The 13,896-nt window shown below is 38.5% G+C and overlaps 1 protein-coding gene across 1 annotated transcript in view; it reads right to left on the minus strand.

The window, feature by feature from the left end:
• The window catches only part of TBC1D1 (TBC1 domain family member 1), an 872,759-nt gene that overhangs the window by 46,881 nt on the left and 811,982 nt on the right, over positions 1-13,896 (minus strand). The window contains exon 18 of the mRNA XM_053700277.1: positions 7,078-7,247. Coding sequence (XP_053556252.1) covers positions 7,078-7,247 — 170 coding nt within the window. The remainder of the gene's footprint in view (positions 1-7,077; positions 7,248-13,896) is intronic.

Here is a 13,896-nt window from a genome sequence, read left to right on the forward strand (position 1 = left end):
ATGGTACATTGAGGTCTCCCCCCATAAAGAGGACACCCCTCGATATTTCCTGTATTTTTTGGGTGACCCCTTTTAAGAAGTGGTCTTGCTTTGAGTTAGGTGAATAAATGTTGACTAATGTGATTAGTTTGCCGTGAAGCTGACCTACAAGGATGATATATCTACCGTCTTTATCTTTCTCTTGGCGTATCAAGGTGAATGGTAGTTTACGGTGGATAAGGACCCCTACCCCATTCTGTTTACGTGGGCCTGAGGCTAGATACAGGTTGGGGTATGCGTGACTGTGCCAATTGGGTTCTTTGGATTTGATAAAATGGGTTTCTTGAAGAAACACAATTTCCCCTCCCATTTTCTGTAGGTCTCTCGTTACTATGGATCTTTTGCCCGGGTTATTGAGGCCTTTAACATTCACCGTTAGTAGTTTGATCGGGTGTGCTTTGCATCTAGTATGTTGTTCCCTCAATATGGGGTCCCCTCGCTGTGGGTGGTGCATGGTGTTTGTGGTATGTTGGTAACAAAATAAGTCAGGAGGAAGGGGGCAAGAGGTTAGAAATTGTGTATTGGGGCCCGTCCACAATGACACTCTAAAACCAGCAATACAAATGTACAGAAAAAATAGCAACATTGGATCAATTGTATACAAATACTTTATGAGAGAGTAAGTCTAACAGGCTGTGCCCTGCTAGGCCCATGTGGGGATGAAACTGAAAAAGGAATTAAACCAACTTTAACTGAGCCGCTCACTTTATAAATATAACAAAACAAAACTAAATAAGTCTAAATATAGGGCCTGTAGGCATATCGCCGCCCTTTATATATTTCCTGGAGCACAGTGAGGATTCCCCCGTGATGTGACAGGTGATATGGAGGTAAAAGATCAAGGATCTCAGGACCTCCATGCTGAAACATCCATTTCAGGCATCTGTGTGTTCAGAGTGGGAGTATCAATATGCGCCAGAAAATTGCATGAATATCTAGTACATTAGATTATAACTCGAGGTATTGTTATACCAGTTTCTAACAGTAGGTAAAGTGAGACATAACATGCGAGGCAGGAGATAAACAACAGATTTCAACATAACTGTGTCCATTATAAAAAACCAGGGCATTTTAAATTTTCATGCAAACCTGAGCAGGAATCACAATCGGTATTGTAGATAAGTCCTCATCACTGTTCCTTTGCGGTTTTCTGGTTATGAAAGTTATTAGATGTATTAGATGTGTCTGCCGCTATGTCTTCTTGAGGTTGTCTAGGCACGGGAGGGGGGTTAAGCCCTAGTGATTTGAAGAAAGGGACAAGGTCCTCAATTGATCTGTAAATAGCTGTGTGGTCTCCTTTAGATGCTATTATACTCGTGGGGAAGCCCCAGCGGTAAATAATCTTGTGTTCCTGAAGGATGCAAGTAATAAATCTCAGTTCCCTCCTTTTCTGTAATGTGGTTGGGCTAAGGTCCGAGAAAATCTGCAGGGCTACTCCAGCATGAGTGATCGGATGTTTATTTCTACTATGTTTCAAGATCTCCTCCTTGTCTTTAAAGTTCAGAACCCGAAGGATGACATCCCTGGGGGGAGCTTTCACTGATGGTTTGGGGCGGAGAGCCCTATGTGCTCTCTCTATTTCAATTGCTGGGGACATAGGAGTACCTTTAAGTGTGCGGAACAGGTCTTGCAGGTAACCTTGGAGAGCTGATGGGTGTATAGACTCTGGAATTCCTCTGATCCGTATGTTGTTCCGCCTGCCGCGGTTATCCAAGTCTTCTACTTTGTCCATTAAAGTGTGTATCATGTCAGTGTTGTATTGCGCTCTGGATGAGGTGTCTTTCAGTTCCTCCACAAAGTTATTATGATTTTGTTCCACACTGGTAACCCTTCGTGTCAGATCTGTAATGTCTTTACGGAGTTCACTGAAGAGACTTTTAACTTCCTCCATTACCCCCTTGATGTCTGCTTTGGATGAAAGTGACAACAGGTCCTCTTTGGTGACATAGGATGGGGGCAGTGTGGGTGCCTCTTGTGATTGTGTGGTGGCAGCTTGTCTCATGTCTGAGTGAGCTGTCAATGAGTCAGGAACAGAGGGGTCAGCAGGTTTAAGATAATGGTTCATGTTTCGGGGTTTGGAGGTTTTTTCCCCTGTTGTGTTTTTCTTTTGGGGCATTACAGGTGCCTGTCCCCACTAGAGTTTGTTATTTCCCAATCTCTGTGATGAGATGTCTATTGTCAGTTCACACAAAGTTATAGCAGGTGAGTTATGCGTGTTAGGAGATATAAATCTGCTTTTTGTAATTAGAAAGAGTCCACAAAATATTTTATTCTATAAAGCTCAGATGCGCCTAATGTTAGGCCTTGGTGAGTGGCTTGTCTGTCTCCTATGATCTTTGGCACAGGAGCAGTGCTGCAGATTGGGGGGCAGCGTTAATGTAGTATTTGGGGGATGGTGGGAAGCCTGTATATTACAGCCCTCTGACCCGGTGGGGGTTCTCTTAATGTGCCCCGAGAATAATTAGTGTAGTCACTTCTGCAGTTAAGCAGTGATATCCTGTACTGGACACTTTATCTAAATGAGTGTTTCTTTTGCCCCTGTACGCCTGATGCGATTACTTTAGGGCCTACCCGGTACTCCGTGCAGACCTTGTGAGGGCTGCGGCCTGTACTGATTCACTGAAACTCACCGCCAGTTCCCGGCACCTCTCCTCCTGTGCGGGCCGGGGAGGATGTGTTCCGTTGCCAATGTGTGCTGCTGGTCAGGTATCGGGTATATTCTCAGCCGGGTGGTGGGTAGTGCGATACAAGGCGATGTGTGTTTTGCTGCTCGTTACTCGCTGACCGCGAGTATCTTCTCTGCCAAAGGTGTTGTGCCGGCTTGCGCTGTGTTTCCTTTGCCGTATGGATGCAGTTTGATCCTCTCTGGTGAGTAGGCTTGTAGCTGTTAGGTATAGGATTAGCGCCGGGGTGGTTGGAGATGCTCTCAGTTAGGTGCCGCGTGTACTCCGATGCTCGCGGTTAGGCCAAAATGTTTAGTTCAGCTAACACCTTCTCCTCACTTCTGATTGTTGGTGTAGGGTTCCCCACTGATTTTTTGTAGGTTTGAGCGGCTCAGATGGTTTCCATATTCTGATTTAATATAAAGGGCCTAGGCAAGTAGCAGGAGCTCTAAGCTATTGCGGCCATCTACCAGCGCGGCCAAGCTCCGCCTCTTCAATTATTTATTTTTACCAGTGAAACCAATATAACATCTCAACATTCACAAATATACATTTCTGACATTCAAAAACAAAACAAAAACAAATCAGTGACCAATATAGCCACCTTTCTTTGCAAGGACACTCAAAAGCCTGCCATCCATGGATTCTGTCAGTGTTTTGATCTGTTCACCATCAACATTGTGTGCAGCAGCAACCACAGCCTCCCAGAGACTGTTCAGAGAGGTGTACTGTTTTCCCTCCTTGTAAATCTCACATTTGATGATGGACCACAGGTTCTCAATGGGGTTCAGATCAGGTGAACAAGGAGGCCATGTCATTAGATTTTCTTCTTTTATACCCTTTCTTGCCAGCCACGCTGTGGAGTACTTGGACGCGTGTGATGGAGCATTGTCCTGCATGAAAATCATGTTTTTCTTGAAGGATGCAGACTTCTTCCTGTACCACTGCTTGAAGAAGGTGTCTTCCAGAAACTGGCAGTAGGACTGGGAGTTGAGCTTGACTCCATCCTCAACCCGAAAAGGCCCCACAAGCTCATCTTTGATGATACCAGCCCAAACCAGTACTCCACCTCCACCTTGCTGGCATGTGAGTCGGACTGGAGCTCTCTGCCCTTTACCAATCCAGCCACGGGCCCATCCATCTGGCCCATCAAGACTCACTCTCATTTCATCAGTCCATAAAACCTTAGAAAAATCAGTCTTGAGATATTTCTTGGCCCAGTCTTGACGGTTCAGCTTGTGTGTCTTGTTCAGTGGTGGTCGTCTTTCAGCCTTTCTTACCTTGGCCATGTCTCTGAGTATTGCACACCTTGTGCTTTTGGGCACTCCAGTGATGTTGCAGCTCTGAAATATGGCCAAACTGGTGGCAAGTGGCATCTTGGCAGCTGCACGCTTGACTTTTCTCAGTTCATGGGCAGTTATTTTGCGCCTTGGTTTTTCCACACGCTTCTTACGACCCTGTTGACTATTTTGAATGAAACGCTTTATTGTTCGATGATCACGCTTCAGAAGCTTTGCAATTTTAAGAGTGCTGCATCCCTCTGCAAGATATCTCACTATTTTTGACTTTTCTGAGCCTGTCAAGTCCTTCTTTTGACCCATTTTGCCAAAGGAAAGGAAGTTGCCTAATAATTATGCACACCTGATATAGGGTGTTGATGTCATTAGACCACACCCCTTCTCATTACAGAAATGCACATCACCTAATATGCTTAATTGGTAGTAGGCTTTCAAGCCTATACAGCTTGGAGTAAGACAACATGCATAAAGAGGATGATGTGGTCAAAATACTCATTTGCCTAATAATTCTGCACTCCCTGTACACATACACACACCCATATCCCCTGAGCCATTTGGACACAGCATTCCCCCCTAGTTTCCATTTTATAACAGCATAACATACAGAAGTGGATTTTTTGCAAGTCAACTATTCAAAATATAAACAGCAATTTGTTTGTGCTTGAACCAGAAAACAACAAATCCCATTAACTTTTCTAATTTTAAAATGTAAACTAAATGATTGTCGTAAACACACAGCCACAGTCTATAGAGCTAAGACCCCTTAAAAAGAGCAAAGCAAAAGTTTGAGCAAGGTAAATCGCCAGTTTAGACTTAAACAAAATAAAATTATTTTTTTTAAGAACCTGCTTATGGCTCGCGTGCCAACAAAGAGGCCTCTACGTGCCAGTATAGGTTCGCCATCACTACTCCATAGGCTTGAAGAAAGTTACTGAAAATCATTAGGGACAGGTGATCAACCATGTACTGATTGAGGTGCAGCCATTGAGATGGACGGGGGACGGGGCCTTTAAGATGACCAGTTCAAAGGTAATTTTATTTAAGAGACAGTAAATGTAGATATTAATTTTACATAATTCTGCACTATGATTTAACCCCCAAAATCTCCAGAAGAGGACGGTGAGGAAAGTAAGGTAAGTAAGGTTTGACGGTTTTTTATCTTTAAAATGCCTTATTTTTTATACAGGTGTCACTAGGTTAATGTTAAATATTTGTGCACACAATGCAGAATTATATAACATGAATATCTATGTTTAATTTCCCTTTAAAGAATATTGAGACTAAGTTATTAAAGCGCTTTTATATTTTTCATTGCATACAGAACTGATGTGAAATTATTTGCCACTTTTACTGTCCCTTTAATTCATGACAAACACCACAATAAATGTCTATTTCCAGCAGTGTTGCAGCAAACATTTCAAGTAACTAATTCCCTTAAAGGGACAGTCAACACCAGAATTTTTGTTGTTTAGAAAGAAAGATAATCCCTTTATTACCCATTACCCAGTTTTGCATACCTAACACTGTTATAGAAATACACGTTTTACCTCTGTGATTACCTTTTATCTAAGCCTCTGCAAACTGACCCCTTATTTCAGTTCTTTTGACAGACTTGCATTATAGCCAATCAGTGCTCACTCCAGGGTAACATCACGTGCATGAGCTCAATGTTATCTATATGAAACACATGAACTAATGCCCTCTAGTGGTCAAAATGCATTCAGATTAGAGGCAGTCTTCAAGGTCTAATAAATTAGCATATGAACCTCCTAGAATTAGCTTTCAACTAAGAATATGAAGAGAACAAAGCAAAATTGGTGATGAAAGTAAATTGGAAAGTTATTTCCAAAAATTACATACCCTATTTAAATCATGAAAGTTTTTTTTGGACGTGACTGTCCCTTTAAAAAAATCAATGAAAAATAATATGAATCCATTTTTTTCCTAGGTACATTAACTTAGAAATCCTAGATACTCCCCAAATCCATATAGCTTCATCATAAAAAAAACCTTACACTGATCCTGCAAGTGATACAAAACTGAAGAAGGAGTTTATTCTGTTTTCTGCCTAAATTGAATCTATTTATATTTGATGAGCTAAAAAACACTTGATTTTAGAATGGAGAAACTGAAACCATATTAAGCTGATAACGCCCCTTTATCAATTATTATTATTTAAAGACCCTCAGAATTCTGTATAGAATTAAAGGACCATTAAAGTGACATTATAGACAAAATACATTTTATAAGCATAGCAGCCATTGAGGTTATTTCCCACCTCCCTCTAGTCATGGGTGACGCCATGTTGACATCTAGCTTTTACTGCATTCCAGTGCTGATGAGTTTGCACATGTGCAGCCACTCTACTTCAAAAACATGTAGTGAAACCAACGTTCCAAAATGGCAGCACCAATAATTAGAAATAGGTGCATAAAATATTTTGTGTTTAGTGTCCCTTATACAGTAAGATTGCATAAATAACAACTACATAATAAAAAGACAATGCAATAACACCAAATGAGCAGTAGATTGTTTTGACAAATTTAAAAACAAAACTTATGCTTACCTGATAAATTAATTTCTTTTATTGCGGTGAGAGTCCACAAGTGGCCAGGAGTTGAATCCTAGGAGTAATGGCTCGTGGACTCTTACCACCATATGAAAAAAAATTTAATTGGATTTCCCTGCCCCATGTATCATGTGACAGCTATCAGCGAATCACAGACATATACACTATGAACTTTTTTCCCATTCTAAGTAGGCGATTATGCCTGCATATATATATAAAAAACTGTGCACAGTTCGACAATGAAAGTATTGGACAGTTTTTTTTTCTTTTTAAATTGCATACTCTATCTGAATCACAAATGTCCATATTATAATAACACATATTTCAAAGCGAAAATGTTTGAGTTGTCAATTTTATAGTTTCTTTCTTCTAAAATATTACAATGAATTATCTTTTAAACATTATATAATTCTCGTGTTTGCCTTCCTTTAGTTACTTTTATACAATATTCTCCTGCATTTACCAATGAGTTAACAACATACACAATGTGAATCTTGATGTTACTTACTTGGTTTATAGTTTTTTCCATTTGCACCAGGCCCAGATTTGGAAGAGTATTTTTTATAAATTCAACAATGGACTCGAGGTTTTCATGTTGTAAAATTAAAGGCTTATGGCTACCAAGCAAACTGAGAGCAACCTTAAAAATCACTTCTGATCCCTGAAGATAAATCATATCTATCGAAAGAAAAAGGAAATGTTAAACAGAACATTAGTGTAACAATACTAAAGACTACACTAGCAGTAACTCCCTACCGCACACCGTAGCATCTCATTTATTTCTGTTAAAATGCCGTTTTTACGCCAGTGCTGCAAGTTGTTATAAAAATTAATAACAAAGAATGATCAAACATACACAGGTGTCACATCTTTATAAGCCACGTCTGATAATTTATATTGTGTGATAAACAACTGACGGTGACTAATTTCAGGTTATTGTCTGTAAAAATTATCTTTCTTTAATTTAATTTAGAAGAATTGTTCTTTGACATGTCACTGAATGCTTGCACTGTGCTTTGAACTATGTCTGACCTCCAAAACTATGGTGTTTTTTTGTTGTTTTTTTTTTAAAGTTTTTTAGTGGACTGACTGCTTCTTTTTTATCTGATTGCATACAGATTTGCTATTTCACAATCAAAACATTGTTCAAGGTACATAGACAGCTGAGCCGTCCCTTCCTGTGCTCTACAATACAGCTTATTTATGAAAACAAGCAAAGCAATGTTTAAGCATTTTCAGATCTACTTTGGAAAGCATTTGTGTCACAGCAGGAAGAAGCTATACAATAGTTGTCACAACTTATCTCGCTGTAATTTAACCTTCAGCTTGGAAATGTTCTTACCATGGCCAAAAAAAGGTACACCACACCTGTTTAGTAAGATGGCTAATGTAAGGCATGTTCCAATTTTCTCAAGGTCATGTGAAAAGAAGCCCTAAAATATACCGTAAATTAAATAAAGTGTGCGCCTAGAGCAGTGATTTTTAACCTTTTTTTTGCCGTGGCACACTTTTTTACATTAAAAAATCCTGTGGCACACCACCATCCCAAATTTTTTTAAAAAATCACACATTGTAGCCTAATACAGCATATATATACACATACACACAAACACACACATACTGTATGTATTGTGCTGTTATGCCATGCCTCCTACAAACTACCCCTGCACTGGGAGTAAAAAACAAGCAAAGTTTAAAAAAATATGTCACACTGTTGTCAGTCTGCCGTGGCACACCTGAGGATCTCTCACGGCACACTAGTGTGCTACGGCACACTGGTTGAAAAACACTGGCCTAGAGAGAAAGGTAACATCTTTCACTTACAGGGACGTGTGCATTTATCAAGAAAAACAAACACATTTTTTTCACCATAAATAAAACTCCTAAAGTTTAATGCTTTAGTACATTATAGCTAACTGATTTGCCTCCTTAAGTGCTAGTATCCTAAACATGGTGCAGTAATATATTTGGTATTTATTAGACCCAGACAGTTTAATATTACTCTAACATTTGTTTGTTTTTTTTCTCCTCCAGCAAACGATGTTTTAGGAGGAATTATTACACACTCACACATATACACAAAAACTCTCACACACACTTCCCAAACACCTACACACACACAAATGTACATATTGCTATTTAAAATGCATTGTAGTACAACATTTTGCATGCTCTAAATCGTTAAAGCATATCATTTTAGCACTAGTACCCTGAACGTCTTTGTGTTTAAAGGGACATGAAACTCAAAAATGTTCTCTCATTATTTAGATAGATCATATCATTTTAAACAACTTTCCAATTTACTTCCATTATCTAATTTGCTTTGTTCTCTTGGTATCCTTTGTTGAAGGAGCAGCAATGCACTACTGGGAGTTAACTGAAAGTCAATGGCAAGATGCATATGTACAGGAAACAATTAGCAACTTCTGAGTCTATCTGGGTATACTTTTCAACAAGAGATACAAAGAGAACAAAATAAATTAGATAAAATAAATAAATTGGAATATTATTAAAAATTGCATACGCTATCTGAATCATGAAATAAATGTTTGTTGGGTTTCATGTCCCTTTAACGGTCTTTAAAGGGATATGAAACCCAAATGTTTTATAACAAACACTGTTGTACTGATCGTTTCAGAATAGATGGCTGTTCCAAAAGGCAAAACAAGCTATTTCAAATGACAAAATAAGGGAAAATAAGCTATTTGCAAACAATTTAATACACTAACGCAGGTAAAATGTATAATTGGAAGCACATAAAGTAGGAATTTACGGTACACTGTCCCTTTAAGAAATTACATTAAATCTCTAAGTCATGAACTGAACACCTTTAACTTGTCTTTTTTTTACATGAAAATACAAACAACTGCACTTTCTTTGAAATATACTGTACAAAGCAAACACCCTGGTGTTACAGAAAACAACTTTTATTTGCTTCAGGAACTAACAATAAATAGTAGCATTAAAAAAATCCATATATGTTAATAACAAACAAAACATAGTTTAGAAACAATTATAAGACCAGCACTATTTTTCCTGGGTATATTTAAAAAGTGTTACCAAGATAAAGGCATTTTGTACAGTTGTGCAGGTGGGTTCTCATTGACAATACAGAAGCTGTTCAACAAGGGCAACAAGTCACCGCCTTATAAAAGAAACCATTTTTTTTCCCATCAATTCCTTTTTCTTCCTAGAATTCGGCATTAACCAGACAGGAAGCACAGGGGACAGCTGTTATAGCAGCCAACAAAAGCAAAACCTTTCCGGGCACAGGCTACAAGCAACTGTTTCCTACAGTATATATATTTCCATCCTTTTTTTTACTTTACAAAACACTAATCTCTAAACCAGTCACTCCAAATGATTTGCAAGTGGAATCAGGTATGTTTTTTAGTTGGGAAAAAAATAATTGCTGAAGTAGTCATTCAATAACTCAAATGGAAACTGTTAGGAAGAGGAAATTCAAAGTGATCATGCAAGTAAAATATTATCAAACACAGATGAAGTACTCATACAAGGTTAAAGGGACGTTAAACTTTCATGATGCAGGTATAGCATGCAAGTTTAAACAAATTTCCAATTGACTTAGGTTACCAAGAGAATGAACTAAATTAGATTATCATTAATGAAAAGCATGCATAGGTAGGCTCAGGAAGCAGCAATGCACACTGGGAGCTAGCAGCTAATTGGTGGCCGCACATATATGCCTCATGTCATGTGTGTCTCGCTAGCTTCAAGCAGAGCACTGTTGCTTCTTAAACAAAGGATACCAAGAGAATGAAGCAAATTAGATAACAGAAGTTAAGTGGAAAGTTGTTTAAATGTGCATGCTCTACCTGAATGATGAAACAAAACATTTGGGTTGCATGTTTTATAAAAGGTACATACAAGAGCAAACAGAAAATGCTCTAACGAGTTATAGTTATATGCCAGCAATAATAAAATAATCGGTGTTTAACGCCTACAATTGGGGTTGAACACATATTTAACGTCGGCTCCAGAATAGCAAAGCACTACTGGGAACTAGGTAAACACATCTAGCGAGCCACTGACAAGAGGCATATATATCTAGTCACCAATCACCATCTAGTGCCAAGTAGGCATGCTTTTCAATCAATGATACTTATAAAAAAATAAAAATAAACTGCATACGCCATCTTATTTATAACAGTCAATGTGTCATGTCACTTTAACTGTCTAAGAGGGCATGTCAGTACACTGCAGCCCTTCGCTATTAGCTAAAAGATTAAAGAAATGGGATAACAGCATGATAAATAGTGCATAAAGACAAACACGCATACTCTTGCTTACTATGATATTGTTTTGGTGAAAATATACCAAACACATAAACAGGAAGAGTTTATACAGTATATGCTTTTTTTTTACATGCATTTCTATACCAAACATCTTATTTATATGCAAACTAAATGGCTAAGAAACCATTTCCTCTAGTGAGACGTGAGTTCTGTTGCTTTTATTTTCTGTCTGCCTTTATTGGCTGTCTAACAAGTAAGGGTTTGTCTAAGCCAAGCAGAGCCTTCTCTTCAAAGACAATTGTTAAACTAACACATTCTGAAAGATTCTTTTGAATGAAAGACGGATCTAGCAGTCCATGTGGCTTCACATTAAGGCTAAATTTACGTTTGCACATACTAGGGAATGCTTCCTTTAAAAAGGACAGTAAATAGCTTGATATTTTAAATTGTTTAGTTAAAATAGCTTTACAATATACTTTTCATTATTTATTTTGATGCAATTTAGCTCTGAAAGGTATGTATTTTCTAATTATCAGGGAAATATATGCAGCAGGGTTAGCCTTGAGAAGTCTGCAGTTTTCATTTCAAGTTCTAACTAGCTTTGACAAAAAACAACTGCAAAACAGATTATACTAACATTATGACCATAGCTAGCCTTGTCTTTGTCAGATTTGAGCCCAATTTGGCTCCTCCAAATAAAGCAAGTGGTGGGTGGATTTTGGCTATTAAAAACAAATTACTATCTTTATTAGAATCTAATCTAGGAGCCGGCCCATTTTTGGTTCAGAACCTGGGTGGTGCTTGCTGATTGGTGTCTAAATATAGTCACCAATCAGCAAGAGCTATCTAGGGTTCTGAACCAAAAATGGGCCAACTCCTAAGCTTAGATACCAGCTTTTTCAAATAAAGATAGAGCATGCAATTTTAAGCAACTTTCTAATTTACTCCTATTATTAATTTTCCTTCATTCTCTTTCTATCTGAATCATGAAACAAAACAATGTGGGTTTAGTATCCCTTTAAGATGGGAAGTAGAGTGGAGCTATTTTTGTAATTTTTTTCTCAGGCTTTTTTTAAAGCAGCATTTTTATTTTTGTAACTCAATGGGGAATACTTGGGAGCCCTTGGTGGGAAGGGGGTTAATTTGTGATGAGACGGTCTGATGGCTTAGGAGTTAACAGTGATTAGGGTTTAAGCAGTCAGAGGCTTACAGTTTTGTTCCTTAATGAATATTTTGTTAAATAAAACAAACATTTTAAATAGTTTTTGATAAACGTATAAGGAATAATCACTTATATCATGTAAACTGATAAAGACTTCAGAAACATTAAATGGACATAGTAGTCAAAATTAAAATAGACATGAGGACATTTCAGTTTTCTATGGAAGCATTTTTACAGTTATTACTACTTTAGTGACATATGAACTATACTGCTCATGCCCCATGCACCAGCATTCAAACATCATGCCTGTTCAGAAAGTCAGTGGTATGCAAATAGGGTCAGTGGTATGCAAATAGGGCCAGTGGTATGCAAATGAGTCAGTGGTATGCAAATGAGTCAGTGGTATGCAAATGAGTATGTGGTATGCAAATGAGTCAGTGGTATGCAAATTAGTTAGTGGTATGCAAATGAGTTAGTGGTATGCAAATGAGTTAGTGGTATGCAAATAGGGTCAGTGATATGCAAATAGGGTCAGTGGTATGCAAATTGAGCCTGTGGTATGCAAATGGAGTCCGTGGTATGCAAATGGAGTCCGTGGTATGCAAATGGAGTCATCATTGACATGACACATGCTAGCCCTCTTATTTCCCTTTAACTTAAAATAGATTTTTAAAGTAAGAATTTGTTAAAGGCTTAGACTATGAGATACTTGCACATTAAACATGCATGTCAAAAAATGTGCAGCTTATCTTTGAATAAATGACTCCTATGTGTGTCACATTTAGGAGATTTGATGTGTACAGGTATATTTGGAAGCTCTTGCACTGGTCTATTTTGGATAAAACATAATTTATGCTTACCTGATAAATTCCTTTCTCCTGTAGTGTAGTCAGTCCACGGGTCATCATTACTTCTGGGATATTAACTCCTCCCCAACAGGAAGTGCAAGAGGATCACCCAAGCAGAGCTGCTATATAGCTCCTCCCCTCTACGTCACACCCAGTCATTCGACCAAGAACCAAACGAGAAAGGAGAAACTATAGGGTGCAGTGGTGACTGGAGTATAATTTAAAAATTTAGACCTGCCATAAAAAACAGGGCGGGCCGTGGACTGACTACACTACAAAAGAAAGGAATTTATCAGGTAAGCATAAATTATGTTTTCTCCTGTTAAGTGTAGTCAGTCCACGGGTCATCATTACTTCTGGGATACCAATACCAAAGCTAAAGTACACGGATGACGGGAGGGACAGGCAGGATCTTTATACGGAAGGGACCACTGCCTGAAGAACCTTTCTCCCAAAAACAGCCTCCGAAGAAGCAAAAGTGTCAAATTTGTAAAATTTGGAAAAAGTATGAAGAGAAGACCAAGTTGCAGCTTTGCAAATCTGTTCAACAGAGGCCTCGTTCTTAAAGGCCCAAGTGGAAGCCACAGCTCTAGTGGAATGAGCTGTAATTCTTTCAGGAGGCTGCTGTCCAGCAGTCTCATAGGCTAAACGTATTATGCTACGAAGCCAAAAAGAGAGAGAGGTAGCAGAAGCTTTTTGACCTCTCCTCTGTCCAGAATAAACGACAAACAGGGAAGAAGTTTGGCGAAAATCTTTAGTTGCCTGCAAATAAAATTTCAGGGCACGGACTACATCTAGATTGTGCAGAAGTCGTTCCTTCTTTGAAGAAGGGTTAGGACACAATGATGGCACAACAATCTCTTGATTGATATTCTTGTTAGTGACAACCTTAGGCAAAAACCCAGGTTTAGTACGCAGAACTACCTTATCTGAATGAAAAATCAGATACGGAGAATCACAATGTAAGGCTGATAACTCAGAGACTCTACGAGCCGAGGAAATAGCCATCAAAAACAGAACTTTCCAAGATAACAGCTTGATATCAATGGAATGAAGGGGTT

Source organism: Bombina bombina, chromosome 2 (genome assembly GCF_027579735.1).
Source record: "Bombina bombina isolate aBomBom1 chromosome 2, aBomBom1.pri, whole genome shotgun sequence".
Classification (NCBI taxonomy): Eukaryota; Metazoa; Chordata; class Amphibia; order Anura; family Bombinatoridae; genus Bombina; species Bombina bombina.